The sequence below is a fragment of the Anomalospiza imberbis genome, chromosome 2 (genome assembly GCF_031753505.1).
Source record: "Anomalospiza imberbis isolate Cuckoo-Finch-1a 21T00152 chromosome 2, ASM3175350v1, whole genome shotgun sequence".
Lineage (NCBI taxonomy): Eukaryota > Metazoa > Chordata > Aves > Passeriformes > Viduidae > Anomalospiza > Anomalospiza imberbis.
Window position 1 is genome coordinate 55730065 of NC_089682.1, and position 24610 is coordinate 55754674.

A 24610-nucleotide genomic window follows, 5' to 3' on the forward strand; every position below is an offset into this window, starting at 1 on the left:
TGACAGACTTTCAAGGAGGATGCCAGATGCCCTTGCAGAGCTAATGTAAGCCTTCACTGTTCTTTTGCTACAAGTATGTTGGCCCTAAAAGCCATAGGTTCCACACGTACAGCATGCTCAGCTAGTGAAACAAGACCTTATTGGGTGGATCTCCAATTTAGGAGGTAGTTATTTCAAGTTTTCTCATATTTTTCATGCCACCAGATATGCCGGGTCAAATAAATTAAGCAGTACCTCATTGACTTCAAATGCGACTCTAAAAGCTGTTGTGAAGTTATGGGAAGATACCTCTTTACTGAATTGCTACTTATCTGCCAACAATGCTACCAAAGTGTACACTTGATTTTCTTCTGTCCTTCATAATGACAGACTTCAGTGATAAGATTGGACTGCAGTAGGATTTTCATTTTCTGGAGAGTGCTGATAGCCTATATCCTTAAACGACACAATAATGTGATTAAGGGCATGTGGTAGGTTTTCTGCTATATTTGCAAGCATTGGCCAACATGTGATGCAGTGTGTCAGCCTCAGTGACCTTGGATTGAATCTTATCTTGCAATGTTAAATTCTCCTAGCAATTTGAACCATTGTATGTGCCACTGACTATCCTCCAACTGTATCCATGCAGTAATGAGACCGAGGGACAGCGACCAGCCTGCAGCCTTGCCATTGGAATGAGCTCTGCTTATGTCCCAAACAGCATTCTGCACGCACACTCAGCCATGGAAACCCTGAGAGCACTGAGCAAGTGACCACTGACACTGTCTCTGAAATGTGTGAGTGTTCTATGGACCTGTATCTAAGTGCAAATGACGATGCCAATGTCTATGCAAAAATGTGTCTGTTTCCTTCTTGACTTGCTAAATGGCATAAAGGTTCCCCTCAGTCTCATATGGATGTTGGAATCAGACCATACTGGATGCTCTCTCTGTTCTCCTGCACTCCCTACGATTATTTCTGAAACCCTACATTTGTCTCTTCCTCCAGCTCTTTTTTTTCCCAGCTACATACTTCATGCTCTTTTCCCTCAACTTCTGTGTTTCAATTCTGCAATATGTCCCCCTGAACTACACAGAAGATAGCTGATCTATGATCACTGCTTCAATCATGCAAACCTTTCTAGGTCTTTCTGGAAGATAACTGGAAGATAATTATTCTGGTAGATAATCGTCCTGAGATTACCCACCCTAGCTCTATACTGTTCAGTGCCTGGCTTCTGCCACAGGTCTCAGCCTGAGACACATACTGAGATAATTGGAGGAAGATATTATATCTGAGGTGGTAAGTGGAAGGGGGAAGTGAAGGAACTTTATGCCACTGGACTTTGTTATATTTGATTGCTCTCCATCTTTTGTACAAAAGGCCAATCTTTCCCATGATTTTATGCTTTCACATCCTTTGAGTTCCTGAGTACAGCTTGCTTATTTCATGGAAGAGATCTCCCAGGCTTAGCTGCCTTTCCTTCTGCTGGAGAAAAGGACACACTGATCTGGCCCAGCTTGAGCTTCATTATCACCAGTGGACTGGACTATATTTGGAAAGCCAGTGAACTCCCAAGGGAAGCTGATTAGTGAAGGAGGGAAGAGTGATGACTGAACCATTGTTCTGCTTAATTGATTTCTTGAAACAGAGAAGTTAGCTGCTGGAAAGTCTGAAACAAAAGGAAACAGAAACGAGGAGACAGTCCACGCAGAATTTAAACTCAGAATCACAGAATCATGGAATGGTCTGGGTTGGAAGGATCATCAAACTCCAACCCTCCTGGGCATGGACACTGAATGGGCAGGGACACCTTCCACTAGATCAGATTGCTCTGTTCTGGTCTTGAATACTTCTGGGGATTGGGTACTTAAAGCTTCTCTGGGCAATGAGAAGTCCTTAGGTATGGCTAGAAGTTGAATAAAATCCTGAGACCAGCTACTAGTCTAAAAAGCTGACCCAGGATCCAATCAATGACTTGCAGAAAAGGAACTCTGCAGAGCTGACACTTTCTGGGAGGACTAGGAGACAGATCCTCTCCTGAGGTGAATGACTGTTCTTGGTCCTCCAGACTGTCCTACGACTGACTGACATAGATTTGCATATTCACTTAACACATCCACTGTAACAGATCTGTGGGGCTCCATACAATGAAAAGACCACGCACGTTCTGGTTACTTATTGAGTACCTGAAGTAATATGCTGTGCATATTACTTTCACTTTCTTATGAGGAGGTGAGAGAACAGTCCTCAGCACAGTATAATAAAGTGAGGCAGAATTTCATAAAGAAGCATCTTAAGTACTTTAGAGACAATTCTTGAAAGAACAATTAAGAATAATTATTTTTAATACCTACACATTATTTGTTGCAATTAGGTCTAAAAAAGCTACTATAATAATATTTATTTCCATTATTCAAATGCTAAATAAATAATACAGTGGAAATAAAGAATTATGAGACATTAGATACAGAGGTATGGTATTATGAATCATGAGGTCCTTACAGCTGGGATTGATAGCCACATGCTTTACAAGATTTTGACTAGCACAAACACTTGTGGAATAAAAGAATTAGATTAATGGTCAGAGGCATAATCCTTCAGTGACACAGAAGTGGATAGGGACAGATGACAATAGGAAGCTGGCATGCTTGTAGCATTTATAGCATCTCCCTATCTTCTAGGGAGATAGGTTTTGTATGAGAAAAGAGAACAGAATTTTCAATATATATTTGCACAAATGTATTCAAATAAAGTCATGCAACTGTCAATTTGTCTGGGCATATGTATTCTGAGTGAATAGCCAGAACAGAGCAAGGTGGCTTGCCTTTCCTCTTTTCCAGGAAATTACTTGCTCCTTACAGTAACTACTGTGAGTTCACTGTGAACAAACCAGGGTCCAAAGTCCTTGTACATGCCAAACTATTAATGAGGACTTCAAATGTAAAATACATGTAGTGGTAATGTGTGTCATTACAGGTGACAGCCAAGGAGTTGTCACCTGGTGTGATGCAGCTGGAGTTTTAGTCCATGTAAACCAGAAAATTCTATATTACAGCTGTGGGATAAAACTGCTTGGTATTATAAATCTTACTAGATATCACAGCCCAGTCCTCAGAAAGCAAAAAACCCACTTCCTTTTCTCCCAGGTCTGTTCTTAGCATATTATTCTCCTGCCTAGAGAAAGTGAAGCCTAGACTGAAGCTAATCAAAAACCAGTCCCATTATGCGTATTGGTTGGTCAGTGTCTGCAATTTGCATTATTCTTTCCTTTTTTTCAAAGTCTTCTGAACCATGTGCTATATTGTTATCACCAGCCCTGTCTTGAAATGGATCTCTATTTTAATGTCATCAAGCTTTTAAGGAAATGGAAGTAATAAAGACACTAGTGTCAACCACATCACTCCTTTCAGGGTTTTCTCCTAATGGTGAGATGAAACCTGTGTAATAAAAGGAAAGAGTTGCATGCAGAATACATTAATATGCTTATACTCCCAATCCTATAATGAGTCAATTCTGTTCTTGAGTTCAGTATTCAGAGAGATCCTGAATTTATACAAGCTCAGTAAAAGAAGATGCTTGCAGGAGAAAAGCATAATGAAAGTTTACCAACAGCTAAATTAACCATTAACAACTGTCAATGCCTGTAGCTCCCTATGTTTTATCAATGTCTACAGCTGTGTGTAAGTACTGCTGAAAGCTGTATTTAAAGATTAGCCTGCTCTGTATGCACAGGATGAATTATTACCCAAAGTGATAATCAACAGTCCTAAAATAGGAAACTGTTTTCTGGGTTTTCTCCTATGATACATATTCTTTCATTTGAACTCGTAAGGATATTTCCATGGCTTCCTCTTTCTAGCTTCATTTCAAGGTCACCACTGCTTGAAAAAAATCAGCAGTAATAAAATATCAGATTGTGTTTATAAGTGAAGCAATGCAGAGAAGATTTAGAATAAAAAATTCTAAAAATTAAATATGAATAAAATAAGCTGTTAAAAAAGGTCTGCGAAATAAAATCTTACCATTTGTCACAAATAAGAACAATAATCTACAGAAAAGAACCAGGAAATTATTAAAGATTATCAAGCAAAAATTATTTACATTTCATTTATGGGAATTTAATTTCATAAACTGAACCATCCACTTTAATCAAGTCTGCTGTCAAATACTTTTAATTTGAAATAATATAACTTGACAATCTGGGTACAGTAGTTAATCATTAAAAATTAGCCACATTATTGTGAACTTATAATTACTGAATTGGTTTTTTATATATTAGAGATTCTAAAAAGGGGAAAATTGACCTGAAATTCTGAATAAAATATTCTGCCGACAAAAATGTCAAAGCTGGAAACAAAAGTTTTCCATTTTAACTTGTTAAAGACTTAGCAGTGGATAGTTGACATTATACTCATGTCTAGAAAATATATTAACTGGGGAGAGTGTTTTATGATGATCACTGCCAGATCCAGTAACCACAACATCAAATGATACTCAGTTGCCAGCCAAGGCAGCAGGAGGAATAGGTGACATTGCCCTCTACCTTCTCTCCCATTGGAATATTGCTATCCCAGATGAGACCTCATGGGGCTGCAGGAAAGGTGTGGGATTTGCTGTGCCCTTCACTGACTCCCTAGAAAATAGCAAATCTTTCTAGTGCCTTTCTAGCATCTGCAGCTCATGGTGTGACACAAACATGGTTTTCCAACTTAGTTGTCAGAACACTGTATTTACACTTCAGCTCTGTGTGCACCACAAAAAAGAGACTGATGTATCACATGGGCATATGGAACCCAAAGAAATGGAGAGAAAAATTCATAAATCCAACAGTAATGATAATCAGGAAGTATAAGCAGGCAGAATATATGTATCAAAAGAATGATCCAGGTAAAAAAGGTATCAATAAATATTTATTTTAACCACAGTAACTTTGGAGCTTCAATGTGAGCTACACTTGGTGATAAAAGAGATGCAAAGGCAACAATTTCATAAACAGATCATTTTATCTTCTCTAGAAGATATCCTAAGTATTCATCACTCATTATGAAATTAAACTGTCATATCTTGTAATGACTTGGAGATATCAAACTAGAAATATCTCAGTGTTGAGCACTGTGCATGTTTGACTTCCTTTGAAGTACACTTGAGTTTAATTAGAACATAAACTTCAAAGAGTTCACCATCTGACTACCTATTGTGAAAAATGGCCAAAAGGTAACTTTTTACCATCAATTTATAAACTTCGTCTCCCAAATCCCTGGGACCTCCTGGTCACAATGCTAATCAGTTGATTAAAATGTGGGGAAAAACCTGCTAAACATCCAGCAGCTACCTCACAAAAAGGGTAGACTTATATTCTTAGCTGTTATTTGAGAATAATTTTTGCCATTTTCCTTTGTCACTTCTTTCATTACAAGCTAATTATTTCAAGATCATTTTGACTGAATGTCTACAGAACCCTGCTCACTCATTGGTCACTGCCAACCTCAAACAGCAGCATGCCATAGCTTGTAAGTTTTATTCGTACTAATGAGATGTGAGTACATAATTGAATTATTGTGTCTCATGGTCAGACCTCTGTAAAAAATACATTCTGAAAATGATGACAAGAAGGTGACATTCCAGTCTCTTGTAATATTTTTACATTCTGCATTGAATTTAGCAAATAAAATTCCATTGAATAACCTCTAGAATAAGATCAACATTCAGATAATAATAGTTTCTCAAAGTGAAAAAAACAACATATTACCTACCACACAGCAACTCAAAATCATCTTAACACAAGGTGAAATGGGAATAAATCTATGCCTGAAATCTTACATTAAAATGCAGAGGTTCATGTTTAAGAGTAACAAAAGGGCTGCAAGGAAATTATGTCCTGAGTACTGGTCTTCTTGCTGTTTTCCTGATCTTGTCAAGTAATTTTATACACATTTTGTTTTAAAATTGTGAAGATGTTCTCTGGGCATTACAGGAAGACTGCATGGTAATAAATAGCTGCTGGTCTTTTATTTTTTAAAAGGATCTACACTATGGCTGTCAGTTTATTCTACTTCTTGTGATTTGGAGGGAACTCATCAAAGAAGAAAAAAATGGATTTTTGTCATAATATTCTTTACTGTAAGCTTTTTTTGGTGTTATTTCCAAATTACATAAGATAGCTCTGTCATCTTGCATCTAGCTAATGTTTCAGAAGAAAGCCTGGTAAAACTTTCCAAGCATCATATGCATCTGAATCTAAATCAAAGCTAAACAGATGCAATCAGAATAAACAAAATTTTAATTTTGCCCCTCAAAATATCCTGAAAATGGGGAACTGAACTAAGTATTCTACATTGGACTTTATAACAAAAACATTCTAAGATTTTATTAAAGTTCCCTTATAGTAAAGAAGTAGAGATTTCTGGTTATTTTTATGTCTTGGGGTTTTTTTACCTCATCAGACCTAAAATATAAATTATAGAAATATTCTTCCTTAATCAAAATAGCAAGAATGTATATAAAATGTAATCTCAAGTTAAATGAGCAAAGTCCTGGAAGTTCAGTTGCATAAGACAAATTGTAACAGACATACTTGTGTGTTAGATTTGCCTAAAAACACAAATAACAATGGCTCTCTCACTGTGAAAGACCTTGTAATGTAACTCCTTTCTTAAGTGCTGCATGCTTTTTCATATCTGGAAAATAGGTACTATAGTCTTCTGTTAGATTATGAAATCTACTACTGTCAGAACTAAAAGTGGAGCCAGCAGTGGTAGCCATTTTCATGTTTTAGCTAAAAACCTGTAATGTTCAGAAATATTGCTTTTATCATATTTCAGTATTTTCTAATCTATTTTTACTCAAGTGACTGCTCTCCCAGCTGTGAAATCTATGCTGGCTGACACCCCTTCTGCCTCTCAATCCCATTACTGTGTGCCCACATTGCAAACAGTAATTAAATATTAATTCCTTTTCATGTCACCCCTATGGCATATTTTTCATACCTCTGCCCTCTCCCACAACATTCTAATTGCCATAGCAGCAGATCTTACAGTTTGGGAAACAATATCAAACTCCAACACAGACAACAAGCAAAATATTCTTCATTGCACAGCAAGCAAGCCTGATTTTAAAACAAATTCAAAGCACAGTACACATATATACATGGAGTTTCTTTTTACTCACAAGAGGTTCTGCCATGATGATGCGAATCTTGCGTTCAGCCAGGGTAGTGAAGTTAACAAACAAGCTCTTCAGGACATATTCGCCTGGTTTGCTGTCCGGGTCAATGCTGATGGGCAACATGGCTGGGGGTCCTCTTTCTCTCTGTGTACCAGAAACAGGAGGGACAGGTGGCTTGATATATCCGTTACCAACTGGAGAAGCTGAAATGTAGAAAAGGCACATTAACTTCTGGGTAATTCAACATGGTTTAAGTTTCACAGAGCACCTCAACAGCTCACTACACTGTCAAAGCAAAATTGGAGACTAGCTGCTTAATCAAAGAAATACACAACACGTCAATATAACTTCCATGGTACCATTGGTAAAATATACATTATCTATCTGTAAGAAGAAATCAAAGATGAAATCTTTTATATTAAAATTGAGTGGTGTTTACTATAGAGTGCATACTCAAGCCTCTTTTTTTTTTTTTTTTTACATAGTAAGACTTGCTGACACCTAACTGAAAAACACCCTCATTTTTTATCTTTTGCATGCAATCTTTTGCATGCAAGCCAGACCTGTAACTCAGTTGTCAAGTAACAAAAATTTATTCTTTATTGCTACTCAAGCTGGCTTAGCCTTGCAGAAGTCAGGAGTCTGGTCTTTTGACTATGATGAGTTGTAAAGGATCTTATTCTCCTGTAATCTATACTGAGGTCAGTCAAGAATGACTCAAAAAACAACATACATGTTACCAGTATAAATCTTACATGAAAAGTAAGACACGGAATGTTTTCCACAGCCAAAAAGTATTAATTATGCATTAGCTTTCCTGAAAGTGCCAAACCCTACAGATCCATCTGGCACTTTTGAGATTACATCTGGTGTATTTTGTTCAGATTTGTGCTCTCCCATGCAAGAATGACATTGCTATTCTGAAGCAAGGCCAAGAGAGGACCACAAAGATGGTCAGGGGATTGCTAGGTTAGTAAAGGCTGAGAGTGTTGGACCCATTCAACCTTGAGAAGAGAATCTTATTGCGCTCTTTAGCTACCTAATGGAGTATAGCAAAGATGCCAAGGAACTAGATTCTTCTTTGAGCTGAGGATGAGAGGACAAGAGGCAACAGATACTAGTTTTAATGTGAGTAATTTCTATTAGATGTATGGAAATAATTTCCACTGTGAGGGGGTGATCAAACACTGATACATGTTGTCCAGAGATACAGCAGAAACTTCACTTTTGGAGACACTTGAAAGTTGACCAGACAAGGTCCCAAGAAATCTTCCCTAGATGGTAGGCAAGTTGGGGTTGGACTAATCATCCACCAGGGATACCTTCCAACCTAAATTATCCTGCGATGGAATTCCCCATAACAAGTATCAAGACTGAGCTCTACTTTCTGTTTTTCTGTGAATGAAGGAAAAATAAATGGAAGCACTTCATATGTTACCATTTTACACATTACACATAAGATTTACAACCCAAAATCCTCAGGGCTCAGCTCTTATTGGCAATAAAAGTAATGTTTGGTGTTCAGGCAGATACTGGTAGCACCCTCTCTGGGTTAGTTTTGCCAGAAACTTTAAAAGTAGCAAATTAAGTAACACGGGCAAGAGCAGCCATTATCCACTCTGACTGCAATAAAAGTGTCACAATGCCCACGAGCGCTACTTGTGATTGGGACAGAGATGCTTTAATGCAATACCAACCATGGAAACATTGTGAACTAAAACCATTACAGCACTTCCCCATAGCACTGCACTCCAGAGTGTTACATTATATGTCACATCCAAGTTGCAAAGAAAGAAAGAAAGAAGAATGAACTACAATGATGATTGCCTTACATCTAATACCTTTAGTACCACTTTTCCTTTGAGGTACAGAATTGTAAGTGTTACTGAAATTAACTTTAAGTATTAGGGACATATGATTGTTTTAACAATAAATTAGATTTTTGACCTTTCCTATGGACATTAACACTCCATTGCTGAACAAAAATGAAAAAAAAAATTAAAAGAAGAAACTTTATGGTTTCAGTGTTTTTAAATAAGAACCCCAAATTACACAGTGAAAAATAATAAAGGATCCACTAGAGAAAAGAGAACATGTTTTCCTTTAGAAAAATCAGTTTAGAAGTTCCTATATGACTATAATAGAAGACAGAAATGCTTCTCTTCATGTAGCTATTATTCTGCAAGCGTAACACATCTATACTTTTCTTTGAAAATAACCCCTCACTGATGAGGTACAGCATCACTCTTCAGCACAGCAGCAGCACTTCTCCCACTGTGACAGATGTTTCCTGCTAGATTTGTTTCCTGCAAAGTTTCACTAGATTTTTGAGGGCAAAAACATTATCATAGAATCTTGCTGGCATTATGACTCTTTGCAAGAAACAAAGTGCATAAAACTCCTACATTCATACTACACAAAACTTGTTCTAAAAATACACTGTTGTTCTCAACAATAATCTACTTCAAAGTACTGAATAAAGTGCCACCGGAGAAGAGTGTGTTACTGGTCCTCTGTCATCACCCAGGCTCTCTTAAAAATTAAACACGAAGACAGTGGGATGCAAAGGATCAGATGCAAATTTTTATGGACTATCAAATACTCTAGGCAATGGAAATCTCACCACAAATAGCTTTACGATGGAGTCAGACAACATTTTTACAATTAGGAATGTATTTGCCAAATGTGTGGTTTCGACCGGCTCACATCTACCCATGAAATCAGCTCGATCTCCAAGTGCTCAGTCAAGAAATTTTTTTGGTGAGTAGCGAAACCAACTTTCTTAAGGATTTGTGTCCTTTGTGCCGCCCAAGCCCCGTCCTTGGCAGCGCCAGCACGCCGGGCTCCCCGCACCGCTCCCAGGCTCGGCGCCCAGCGCTGTGCCCGGGCCGGGTGGGAGGGCTGCTCGCCAATGCGGCCCCTGCCAAGCACAACACTCCGGGCTGGGGCCAGGCAGCCAGCCCAGGCTGCCTCTCGGAGGAATCTGCAGCAATCTAATCGAACACAAACTTGCCTTCTGTTCCTCGGCAATTCTGCTTCAAACCTGGCTACTAAGCTCAGAACATCGGGGGGATTCAAGGGAGGCAAGCAGGCGGTGTGTGAGAGGAGGCATGCTCCACATCCTGGCCAAACCTCAGCCATGCTACCTGGGAGCTGCCACCCTTATCTTCAATCATCGGAGCATTCAGCCAGGATTCTGAGACTGGAATTTAAATCCACATAGTCATTGTTAGTAGGAAGCCTTTTAACAATGACTCTGTTAGGTTTGTGACACAGGTGGATTTAATTTTTTTTCCCAGACATCTAACCAAAAAATCACTTATTTGCACACTGTAATAGAGGAATGCAATTATTTATGAGATTTGCCAGTGCACCAAGAATTTTTCTTCTAGTTCTTCTCAGAAATAAAGAACTTCACAGCTTTTCCCCAAATGCAGAAAAAGCACATCCTAGGGGTTAACATCTATCATTACTACAGCAATTACAGCAGTTAGAGAAATGACTGACATATGACATTGATTTAGTTCAAGTTTTTAAAAGACCATTTTGTAGCTGTTAGCTCCATTTAAGCATCTTTAGCTAACATTGCCAACACTCTGAGGGTCTGGAGTTGATCATGAGTTGGTCATGAACTATTATATATAGGTTGGCTTTCTAAGGCATCTTTTAGCTTCATTATCTCCAGCATTTCCATATGTTTCATATTTGCATTGAAAAAATCTGGCCCAGTGACAAGACTATCACTGATTTCTATACTGATAATGCATGAGCATTAACAGAATATAGCTTTGATGCCTAGACTGAGAGCCCTATAAAACTCACCAAAAAAAGTTGCCTCTGAGACATAAAATTGGAAATCAAGGACTCAAAATTTAAGAAGTAGCTGCATTAAAGTCATCCCTGGTTGGTTCCTTTATGTTGACACATTATAACGTGAGCCTTAGAAGTAGCAGTAAAAAGGATGGGCTCAGTTTCGCCATCTACCATCAGTGAAATCCTGCCCCATTAAATAAAATGCATAATTTTGACATGAGAAATCGCCATATATAATTTGTGTGGGTTCATGCTGAAGATACATGGAGGGAGTTGGCTAGTGGAAGGAAGGAGTTATACTCAATTTGAGATACTGATCTCCTTAACAAGTTTAGTTTTTACTGCCTGATTTCAAAGTAATAAATGTTACACAAAGAAAAGTACCAGAACAGACCACAGAAGCATTTAGTTTGAATGTCTACATATTTTAGGGTGTTGATCACCACACAAGCTAAACCCTCAACCTAGAGAAAAGTAGCTCATCCCGCAGGAGAATGAATGGTGATGCACATGGAGGAGATCATGGTAACCCCGATTCCCAAGGACTCTGCAATAGCAGAGAATCTACAGATCAAGTTTAGAAAGTTGTATCCATATTTAAAGCTCCTATCTTACGAAAATCTGTAACAAAGTTTAACCATGCTATACCAACTATAAAATGTCTGTACCATTTGGGGGTGTAATTCTGTCTGAAGCACCTTTTCTTGTTTCCAACACAGTCCCTTATTTTTCTACTAAATGCAATAAGCTGTATTTCTTAGACTTTTAAATTATACTCTGATCCTACAGAGTATTTTCATTTAGCGCAGGCTACAACCATATAATTTTTTCATTTTTATGTATTTTTAAAAAATTAAAGACAAGGAATAAATATGAAGTATCAGTGAAATATCACACATGGCTGTCATCACAACTATATATTCTGTGGCAGTATACTATTACACAGAATAGTATATTCTGTGGCAATATACTATTGCCACAGAAAGGCCTCCTGACATAAAATCACTGCTAGATTTTTCCATATATTGATAATTTCCTTCATCAGAAGAACAGATGTAAAAAAGCACAGTAGTTTTAGGGCAACGCACTATCAAAAGCTGATACTGGGGATGAGTACCAAATTAAATTATCATAAGAGAGTCCCTGCTATGATCTGTACTATTTTTCTTAGAGCTGTAAGAGGAATAAAAACAACTGAATGATCTGCCAAGCCAAGAATCTGTGTTACACTGGATATAACTTCAGCCGTACAGTTACTGAATTTTCAGTATCTTTAAGCAGAAAAGCAGTGATTGCATTTTTTTAGTAAACTGTGTTAAATTTACACTTTAGCAGCAATGAACAAACTAATAAGACAAACGCAAACATCAACTTGCAGTATTTTCATACCTACCGAGCCCCTTTATAAAGCCGATCACGCTGGATTTTCTCCAACATGCTACTGTAATATCCATGAGCCTGTGAATACCTGAAATGTTCCACTCCTTCAGTTAGAAAAGTCAGAATCCTTTTCTAACTAAAACTGAAAAATAAATTAGTTGTTTCATAATCCTGTTTTACACTTCCTCACTGCTTGTGAGGAAGACATTTCCTTCAGTTTCTTGGTATTGTTTCTCAACAGACAAATGCTGAAGACCTGCAATGTGTGAGCTAGAGCAGGCCTGCGGATCAGCTCAGCCTTTCCATAACCAAAGGGGTAATTTTTAGCTTCAGCATATGATGATGACCACTCACAGAGTGGCTGCACATCTATATTTATCCACAAGTACATACTATGCTGACAGATTAGTGAAACTACTTCAGGCACTCCAAGAACATGAGACAGGATAATGGAGTTCGACAAAAACAAACCACACATATCGAGCACATGTATTATCATACAATCCAAGCTGAAAGCAATTAGTATAGAAATGCAAAGCACAGTGACAACACAGGATGGGTTTTGTTTTGTAACTTAAGTCTTTTGGCCAAAAGTATATACAGTCTAAATTCTTTTAGATAAAGCCAACTCACTATCTCTTCTTTTCCCAGGCCAAGAATCAGTGAGAAACAGCATATCCTTAAGAATCACTGTACATCTGCTGCAATTACTCTTTAGAAAATTTGCTTTGTTTTAGAACAGCAATTATAATATTGAAAAGAAAATACATTATTAAATAAAGCATGAAGAATTTAATTTACAAGGATATGGTCAATGTGCCACAAAAGGTTGCTGTTTCAGTTTTTGAAGGAGAACATTCCCAATTAATTCAAGATCGATAGATAGAGAATAAAAAAGGAAACTTTTGCTGAAAGAAACAAACTAAAGGTCTAGCAGATCCATTTTTAACTTGGTGAAATAAATTGTAAGATTCCCAAGGAAGATGTTATTCCAGTGTGTTAGTATTATGTACTAATAGCACTAGTTTAATGTAAGCATTATTTTCATAATTAATTTGCATGTGTTCAGTTCTGGGCCCCTCAGATTAGGAATGACATTGAGATTCTTGAACATGTCCAGAGGAGGACAACAAGGTTGGTGAAGGGCTTGGAACACAAGCCCTATGAGGAATGGCTGAGGGACCTGGGGTTGTTTAGCCTGGAGAAAAGGAGACTCAGAGGTGACCTTATTGCTCTCTACAACTTCCTGAAAGGTGGCTGTAGTCAGGGGAGGGGTGTGTCTATTTTCCCAGACAACAACCGACAGACTGAGAGGACACAGTCTGAAGCTGTGCCGAGGGGAATATAGGCTGGATATTAGAAAGAAATTCTTCACTGAAAGAGTGACTGGGCAATGGGATCGTCAGCCCAGGAAGGTGCTGGAGTCACTGTCCCTGGACGTGTTTAAAACAGGACTGGACACGGCATTCAGTGCCATGGTTTAGTTGGTGAGGAAGTATTAGGTCATAGGTTGGACTTAATGATCTTATAGGTCTTTTCCAACCTAGTTCATTCTGTGATTCTGTGATATCTCAGTAAACATGTGTTCTAATACTCCAGACTCTAAAGACTGTCTAAAACTGTTCAGGCAACTATTGGAGAAGACAATCAGTCATTTTGTGCAGTTGTCTTCACACAAGAACATGACATGAAACTATCCCAACTCACCCAGACTTTCAAAAGCTTATTTAATCCAAATTCTTCAGGAAAAGTTTCTTTGGTTGACCAATTAGATAGATGGTGTGCAATGCAACAAAGATAAAACCTAAACAATTACATGCAAAACAAAAGCCTGGAAATCCTTATGCCAGAGGAAATACTATCTAGTTTATAAGACAAAAGAGAGAAGAAACAGTAGGGTCAGTGGGGAAAAGTACAATAGAAATTCAAGATTCTGAAGCAAGATAGCTCATTTGGAAAACAAGTCTAAAGGGAACAGATTTGGGAGGATATCCAATAAAGTGTTGAGATGACCTCAGCTCTCCAAAATGGGTATCTTCAAATGCTGGACTATTCTGAAACTATAAGGGAGAAAAGGCTAATTTATACATTTCAGATTCCTTAATTTCTTTAAAGAGACATGCCTCAGGAGATTCATTTGTGTAAATTGGCATGGGGAAGAGAAAGGAAGACGATATCTTCCATGATAAAGGCACTCCAGGACTTGGTTACCAATTTACCTAAGATAAGACCAATATTTTAATTTATTTCTGTCTGAGTTCTTAGTGAAAAAATGTTGTTGCCAGGTTTAGATATACTTATTCCACTCTTTTCACAGTACTTGTGGAGCTACAAAAGACAGTTCCAAATCCTGTAGACTTGGTTTGGCAATTCTTGTGCGAACTTCCTATTCCTTTTACCGTAATAGGAGAATACAAATTTCATGTGAACTCAAGGAAGAGCAAGGACAGAAAACAGGAGACAAATTAATTAGTACATTCACTAAGAAGTGGCAGAATTGCCAATAAAATGTAAGCTTTGGCCGACCCAGCTACTTTACCCAAGGAAAAGGAGGCTTGAATGTTCTGTGTGTGTGTATGTGTATGTGTGTGTGTGTGTGTGTTTTTGTGTGAGCATATACTTTCTATTCTTGAATTTATTTTCAGTATCTTATAAAAAAACAAGCCTAAAACAGACCATGTGGTATTCTCAGTGAGACTGAAGAATTATTATTTTGGGACATAAGGCTAATTTCTTGTTATAAATTCATTCAGCCCTCCCCTTAATCCAAGGGTGGGCGATGATTTGAAGAACAGAGCCTAAGATCATGTCCCAGATACGGTAATCTTTTAACAATCAGACCCAATCCTCTGCAGGATAAAAACAAAATGCAACCTGGAAATAAATATATGGTCACTCAGTAGGCCTTATGGATGCTGAAACAGCACTTGTGGGGAATGCTCTTCTCTGCACGTCTACAAAGAGTTCATATGTTCATTCCACTCAGAGATGCTTATGAAACAGCCATTTTCTGTGATGGACCACACCAGAAAATAATCAATTTAATACATGTATCTTTGCCCTAACTCAGGAAAGTATTAGAACAGTCCTTACATGACTGTAACATATAGACAGGTTTTATTTGTGATGTGGTGAAATGCCTGTTAACTTCGAAGCTGAAGGCTCTCGTTTAACCTAGAACCCTGGAAAGAATAAAACTGTTGGATTGGCTTTTTTAGCCAAACTAGCAATTTTCTGGCCCTCACATCCCAGCTGATGGCAGGAAAGTGTTAAGCTTTTTAATCCTCAGAGGAGTACTGCAATTCTCTGCAAGAGAGGGGTAATTGATTGAGAGCCCATAGAGGAAAGCAGTGAGTGGAACACCTTTTCTCCCCTTGCATATGCAGACAATTCAACAATGATGACTTCCAAAACAAATAAACAAATAGGAAATCCTGTCATATGTGTCTATCAACTTTTTAAAGGCCTTTTCACTGACTTGGCTAAGCATCCAATAAGACACCGACTTTCCCTCTCTCTTTCTAACTGGAAGGTCAGGGGTTGAGCAGCATAACAGTGGTTAATTGTCTAGGTTCTTATCTCAGATCTTTGCAAGAGATGTGAGTGAGGCAGGAAAGCAATTCTCCTTCCCTCTCATTCTCTTTGCTCACCTACCTATTTTTCTGCTCCTTTTCTCTAAATCATTATTTTCTTGTTTATATACACCACTGTGCTGAAGATATGTGGGAATATATGCACATAACATAAAGATTTTTAACAGCACACATTGTAGAAATTGCTTGGTTTATTATGAGATTAAAGACTAAAATCGCTAAATGACATGCAAAATCTTGTGGAAAATCTACAATTTTCACATTTGAGTGTTTTATATAGGGGTGACTTCTCACTAAAGGAAATATCTTTGCTGCTTCTGATGTGATCCAAATCAAATAAAAATAATTCTAAGTTTCTGTGTTTTATATGGTAATGACATGCTGCCTCTTTGAAGGCTGACTTGAGATTAACAATATACTTTCAAAAGATTTTAAAATCTTGGTATCTTTTCTACATAACTTCACAATGTTATTTTTTACCTTTTCCAGTTATTCCAAAAGAAAAAAAAGCTCCGAAGAAAGGTGAAAAGATATTTTCAGAGGAGTAATTGTTGGGGTTTCTTTCTAAAAAAGTTAAAACAGAGACGAGGTTTATTTCTGAAACTACACCAGGATTTCTTTGGGCTCAAATAGAGATTAAAAATAATTTGATTTTGAATGAAGGCATTCATACACTTCTTTTACACTTTTTTCAGGTACTAGGGTAAAAAGGCTAAGCTCCACTTTGGTTTTGTTGGATCAGAAAATAGCTTCCTGTAAGATTTTTAGACAAACATTTTGTTGCATATGCTTTCCTTTTCAGAGACAGGGAGATGAAGATATTCCTGTAATTTTGTGGTTGATGGGTGTTAGCAGAAGAATTATTTTAGGGAACTTGGAAAAGGGCCGAGGAAGTACAAGGCTAAAAGAGTCCAAAAGAGAAGGAATTGTTACTTCCAGAGAGGGACTGACTAGCAAGCAGCGAGGATGTGACCTGTATCTTCCTTCCCTAATGTGCTGATTTTAGTCAGGGTAGAGTTAATTTTCTCCACAGTAGTTGCTGTGGGGCTGTGGTTATGGGTTCGTGCTGGAAACAGCATTGATAACCCAGGGATTTTTCAGTTACTGCGGAACAGGGCTTACACAGAGCCAAAGGGCTTCACTGCTTCTCATCCCACCAGCGAGTGGGCTGGGGGTGCACATGGACTTGGGAGGGGACACAGCAGGGACAGCTGACCCCAGCTGACCGATGGGATATCCCAGACCACATGGTGTCATGCTCAGCATATAAAGTTGGAGGAAGAAGGAGGAAGAGGGGTCATTCAGAGTTACAGTGTCTGTCTTTCCAAGTTACTCTAAGCTGTAATGGAGAGCCAGCTTTCCTGGGGATGGCTGAACACCTGCCTGCACACAGGACTGAGCAAGTGGCCTTGTGGTGCTTAGTTGCCAATTGGGTTTAAGCCATGACATCTATACATTTTCTCTTTGGGACAATATACTTTTTCTTTTCTACTTAGATGTTCTGCAATACAACTGTAAGTCTGGATAAGATGGAATTTTGAACATATATTTAAACAGTTTATTTTTTACCAGAGAGAGACATTAAATACTTGCATCTCAGTCCTATTCCAATTGCAATAGCTACCTCAGATGTCAGAACTGGAACCGTCCCTGAATTTTTGTTGTCTGTTTGTTCACACTTACTCCTCCAAACTACTGACATGTTGGATGGTGCTGTTAAAACTCCTGTCTTTCACTGGAATGGAAATAGCATATCGCTTGTGGATGATGTGTCTTCTGAGCAATGTACACATGTGTATGAAAACCTGAGTGTTGTGATGCACTTGCACAAACAAGCATACTTTATTACCAATGCATAAAAAGAAACAGCTTCTAGTTCTCCTGACATAACACTGTTCAACCAACTAAGAGTTGATTTTGTACAGCTTTATTTCATGCCATATTAGAGATGTCATGTCTAGTTATGTTTCAAAGTGTGGTACTACAAAGGAAAATCTTTAAAACTGTACTCGCTTTCTTGCATCTTCTGGTGCACTTGATCTACTATATGGGTTCCTTTTAGGGGAAGTTTTAAATTTAGCCACCTACCAACCAAATATCAAACTTAATCTAGCCATCCAGGTTCTGGGTAAATTGAGAATGACATTTCTAGGTGATCCATCAAATCCTTCTTAGATTCTTATCTTAAGACAGAATAAATCACTTTCTAGAGGTACCTATCACTCATTCAGTGATTACTGAAACAGAACTAACAACAAAGATACCCCAAGTTATTAGTGATGACTCTCACTCTTAAATCTGTAGACTCTTCAAGAGTACCTTGCATGAATTAAACTGCACTGTGGTGCATTTTAACTGCTGCTGGCTCAAATTCTTGCCTTTGCTCCTGTGGGTGGAAAATGGCACAACACCAGCAGCAATGCAAGCCACATGCTGGATCTGTGGACTGGCAAGTTAAACCATCACAAACCAAGAAGACTTTCACAAAATTTTGTGAAGCTTTCTGTGATGACACCACGGGAGGGATTTCTCTGAATAAAGACTAACATGAGAGAGACATCAATTCATATTTCATTTCACAGGGGAGCACACGAAGTAACATCTATACAAAGAAAAATGAAAGAAAAACTTTTGCAGTCAAAATCTGGTTTAAAATTGGTTCAATCCCCTACTCTATGATTGAATCACTAATGTGATTAGTTAATATTGACAGCAGGAGCACACTCATAACATTGTCTATCTTCCATATTCAATGCTATCTGGCTTCTTTGCTTACAGACATCTTTTATTAGCCACAGAGCATTATGATGCTATTGTATCTAATAACTCACAATGTAATTGTATATAATAACCCTTTATTACATTACATTAACAATTCTTTGAAAGTGGGTTCATTTGCTTCTCAGCCACAAACCTACATGCAAATGCAAATGTTTGCTGCTTTGGTAGACTGCAGCTCCAGGATAGAAATACTTTTTCCGGGGACTGAAATACAAGATAATGTATTTTGCCATCCATATGAGCTCAGTGAAGGTTTCTGAAAATTTGGCTCATGTGCAGCTGCCCACTGAGAAACTTTCACTATAACCGATAAGTGGAGTGCATGCAATTTAGCTGCTGTCCAAGGGACCTTCTGCATGACCAGTCAGTTGCAAATACCTAATACAACATGGACAAGACATTGCTCTCATGCTGGTCAGTAGGCCATGACAGAAAACTCCTTCCATGCATTGAAACATCTAAATGTTTTGGAATGCCAGAAATATATTATTGAATTTGGAGAGGAACAGGCGCCTATAGAGATGAAGTCTGTGTAATTTAATTACGAAAATAAAGAAAGAATCCTAGGGTTTACACTGGATTTTTCAAATAAACAGCTTAAACCCTTAAAAACAGAGCAATTCATTAGAAAAACCAAAGAGCCTAATCAAATCTGAAAATAATAAAAATATGTTTTTTATAGTATATTCAAAGGGAAATTCAGTATTCCTGAGGGCTGGAACAAAACTAATATTGTATCCGATTTTCTCAAGTATCAGCAAGGGCAATCCTGGCAACCACAGCAGAGCTGAACTGATACTCATCCTGGAGTGCCTGCATTTGATTAATAAAGAAGCAAAGTATGATTAATACAATGCCATAATCATAGGTTCATGGAAAGTAAATTTTATTAAATTAACCATATCTTTTTATAAGATTATAAATTTGGTTAGCAAGGCTGAAAGTGTAGTTTTACATTTTTGCTTGGCAATTGGTTGGTATTTTTACCAAACTTTAAAATCGACATTCACAACCAATATAGATTAAAAGATAGATAACATCTATGAATTAAGAAAGAATCATACTGTAATGAATGTACTTCTAGTGGAGGTACAGAGACCAGCTCTTGGTTCTGTACTATTTATCATTACTGGTAATGACATGAAAGAAAAACTCTTCTACAAAGTTTACAGGCAAAACACCAATTAAGAGTGACAGAAAAATAGCAAAAAGGTCCTTCTACTCTGTTTGAATAGCATTTGAAACTTTAATACAAGCAAATTGTACAAGAGATACTAATTCTATCTAATGGAGGACTGCATACCCAGAAACAAGGCCACATAGACAGAAGGCAGCTTTCTCTTCCTGGGAAACACTGATGATGAAAAAAGGCCTGAGACCAGGATGACTAATGTGTTGGAAACAGGCTGCTATTCTTGTGACCTGAAGAGCTATGGAGAGCCTTTTCAAGCAGTATGAAAAAAAGCAAAAGCAAGAAAGCCCTACTGCTACATTGTCAGTGGCCCTGCAACCACTGCTGGATGCTCAGTCCTGTTCTGGTGTCTGCAGCTTGAGAAAAGACACAGATGAACTAGGGAACATTTGGGAAAGGTGAAAAATAACTCATGACTGCCAAATTTGCCTTGAAGTTTAGTTTAGTTTGACCATGAAAAAGTTATACCATCATATCTAACAGCAGAAATTTGCACTTATTGTTCTTACAATGGCACCTATTTGCAAAATGTATTTCATGGAACCTCTTACCCCCAAACACCTTTTTTAGACAGAACAGGCACTCAGGCACATGCAAAGTGTGATTCATTGCAATAAGCATGTCTAAAGCAGCTCATCTGAACTGCACTCCTGTACCTCTTCACTGGCTATCATCAGGAAAACCAGGCTTGACAGTATAAGGTGTAAAATATAAACACTAAGAATGCCTGAAAGTTAGGTGAGATGATTTCCATGCCCATTGAGCATTAATATCAGGAATAGAAATTTTCCAAGAGACAGATTTTTGTTCAGAAACACCCAATGTCTGAAATTTTAGAGTAGACAAATGCATTAAAGAAGTTAAACACAAAGGAAGGAAAATTAACTGTCAGCATGCTATTAAGTCTGGTGATGATTGTTCCATTACTGGGTATTTTAAATTAAGATTTTTTTTTTAAGATGTGCTTTTTCTCAAACAGAAATTAATTCAGAGAAGCCATAAAGCCTGTTCTATGTGGAGCACAGATTGGATGACACAGTGTTTCTTCTGGCTGTATAATTTATGACTTGTTGAATATTTAGTAGAAAACACAGATCTGAGAACAATCTCTCATTGGTAAAGCTAGGATACAGATGTTGTAAGACGAATTCTTCTTTCTCCAATCATGATAATATCAAGAAGCAGAAGTCTGAATTCCTATCAGTACTTGATTTCTCTTTGTACATCCAGATACAAATAGAAATTGTATAATCAGAGTATCAAAGTTGTGGCTCCTAAAGAGGCAGGAGAGCTCAGAAGAAAATCACAAATTTCTAGCATTAAGCAAATAGGCCAGAATTGTTCTGTTAGAAACCTCCAATTCTCACTGCAGAAAGATATTAAAACTAGAAGAATACTGACCTAAAGATGCACAAATGGTTTTGCTAATCGGTATGTAATCAGAGAATTTAAAGCGAAGAGTGTAGGCAATTTTGCCAACACTCTTCCATGACCTGTGATCTTACCATAAATTCCATTAGTTACAAGCATCAGATGTTGTTATGGGACATCACTTCGCATCAAAAACAATGACAAGCTATATTAGCATAATGGGTTATTATTCCCAGATCCATGTGATCAGCACTCCATGGCAACCCAATGATAATGAATGCCTTTGTCAGGAAGGAAGCATGTACAAAACTATATGAAGCATGAACCTCAGGCACCTGAAATGGCACAGAAGGTTGTTAACATATTAAGAATTTAAACACCAGCATTGACACTTCTTTCTGTATATACAAGGGAATTTTCCCCATGTTGTCAGCCAATCATTGCCTTTGTGGGGACGTGGCACTTACAGGACACTTCTCCTCAGGGCCTACCAATTGGGAAGTTGAACGCTTAAAATCAGCCTGTGGAACAGAAACCATAAAAAAGTAACCAAATGATAAATCACTTAATTAAATCTGGGTGAAATTTGCTTGTAAATTTACTGAGTAAGCATCATCTCAGAACAGGATCCACAACAGCCAACACTGCCTTAGATATATCCCCACAGCAACCTCACATTGTTGGGCCACTTCAAATATCCAAAGCAGAACAGAGAAGCAGCTCCTCTCCTTTTCAGTTCGGCTGTAATTGCTTTTTATGTAACAGCTTAATGGCTAAAATATTCACCCAGAATGTGATAGTTTGGGGTTAAATGCTTACATAAACTTCAAGGTTTTGAAATACCATCTTCAACCTTTAAAAAAACTTCATCTGGAATAACTAATACAGTAATTTTAAAATTAATTTTATGGTGGTTTTGTTTTGTTGAAACCAATCTAGTTCCTATTCCACTGATGTAAAAAAATTAAATACTCTCTAGTTTTCCATGAAAACCCTTACGACAATATTTAGCTTTCTGAAAATGCTATTCAGTATATCTTACTTAAATTATGAATGCATCTACTTATCAGATTTTTAGGACACCATGCCAGTTCTTCTACACTTTATAGAAAATCATAGCTATCATTTGAATCCAAAATGCATATGAGAGCATGATTCAAAACAGAAAAAAGAAATTGAAAAATATTGCCATTGAGCACACTGATCACTCGTGTTTAATGACATTTAATGTTCACAGGTCACTTGTGTTTAGGAAGTTTAATGGCTGAAGATAATTTTCTGTATTAATCAGAAAGACACAATTTGTTATTTATATTTACACACACACACATACCTATAACAGTAATGTGGAGATTTGAACCTTCTAGCCAAATGCTTCTGCTCCTTAAAAAAGCAGGCAAACATAACCAACCCAATAAATATAAACAATACCAACTTGAAATGTCTTTTCTGGATTTAATATCATAAAACTGAATTTTTTTTAACAAAAAGTCATGCCCCAAGAATATTGTCATAATACAAATGGAATTTTTAAAATGCATGGCATCTCAGTCAGGCTTTTAGGAAGTTTACCAATTAGGTTGAAATTTGTTAAGTAAGTGTGCTAGCTGTGCAAGAGGTTCTGAAAATTATACACCTCTTTGTACTTAATTGGGGAAAATGCTTGATTAAAGTCAGTGGTAGCAAGTTTGAAAAATCTTGCTCATTGCCTTGCAGGGATAGATTCCTTTATGCAACTAGGAAATTACTGCCAGAATTAGCAAGAGACTTTATGGTGATCTAGAAACAATGGTATTAGTAATAGGCAGATAGTCCTTATAAGCATCTATTAATATCAGAGCATATGATAAATCTAAATAAATATCTAACTTGCCAGCAGTGTGATGCTTCCATTTTACTCCTTAAGGGGCTACATTTATTTGTCCTCAATTAAATGAAAAACCCTTACTTGTAAATGCCACTCAGAGCTCCACTGCAGCAGTAAGTCACCTGGAATTCCCACCTTGGGCAAAACAGAGCTGGGAATTGGCCCAGGAGCAGCTATGTATATACATGGACCTTCTGTCACTGCAGCTGCAGTGAGAAATTCTGTTTCTCCTGTTCCAGTGAAGAGCTGACCCTTACACTGCAGTTTAAGGATGTAGCCAAGTCTTGTTTTTTCATGTTTTAAAAACAAAGTTTACCTTAAAAGACCTTTGCAGATTCACATGGTAAAGAAGTTTCCAGATTTTTACTCTAAATAATCCTTTATTTCACGTGATTTTTTTCTCTTTCTCATTACTAATACTTATATACTTCAATGTGTATACATATACTTAAATGTCCCAACATGCTATTTATCTTCTTTCAAATCCCTGATGATGAGGTAAAACTGAGAGTCCATCCCTACAGTACACAACTGCTTAGCTCAATCTAATGAGATAACAAACCATCCACAAGGATACTTTTAATATTTACAGTGCCTCGTGCCAGTTTTTAACACATTGCTTATAAAACTATTATGCTTGAATATATGCTGAGTGACACTCAAATATTCCCGAATTCCCTAATATTCCCTAATGCCCAAACACATAGTTTGTTTCTTCATTCAGCCAAGAACTGTCAAAAGTGCCCAGATCTGTCTGACACCCTTCCCTGGGAGATGCTACTACAGACTAGTTTTTATTGTTAGGTTAGACATTACCTGCTGTATTGGAGAAGCCCATTAGGAAGTTACCTGCTACTGTATTACAGGTAATAATAAATAGAATAATAAACTGAGAGGATATTTCTTTGTACATCTGTGCTCTTTCCACTGCGCTGCATTACCTCATTGGACTCAGGCTTTCAGAAGTGAGGTAATATAGATGATTAATCTGATGCCAAATGAACCAACTGTTGACCCAGTTACCTTAACAGCATGCACAAGGCACTTGCTGTTCTCCTCACCTGATAACATTTAACACTTTATGTCCACCCAAACACTGAGGCATACCCTGTGCTGGAAGGATGTGCTATAAAGCAAGGATGTAGGATGGAAATCAGGTCTCCTGCACTGCATTCTTCTCTTGGGAGGGGATTTCTCTGTCTCTCACCTCCCCCATCTCCCCATCTGCTCTCTTCTTACTCCATCTCTACAATCTGGTGTCTCCTCATGGCTTTTTCTTCCCCACTTCAGGCTCCCTATTCCAGTTCTGGACTCCCATGCACTGTTTGCCCATCTAAACGTAGCTCATCTCACCCTTCCAGCCCTCTTAACCCCATCCCATTCCTCCTCCCACCCCTATCCCTTTGCCCACCCCTCTCCAGCGTCCCCTTGGTTCCATCTCATACCAGGAACTCTTAATTTCTACTC

The 24610-nt window shown here is 37.8% G+C and overlaps 1 protein-coding gene across 2 annotated transcripts in view; it reads right to left on the reverse strand.

The window, feature by feature from the left end:
- The window catches only part of FRY (FRY microtubule binding protein), a 182343-nt gene that overhangs the window by 124029 nt on the left and 33704 nt on the right, over window positions 1-24610 (reverse strand). For both annotated transcript variants that reach the window (XM_068181162.1, XM_068181161.1), the window contains one exon: window positions 7150-7349. In XM_068181162.1, coding sequence (XP_068037263.1) covers window positions 7150-7349 — 200 coding nt within the window. The remainder of the gene's footprint in view (window positions 1-7149; window positions 7350-24610) is intronic.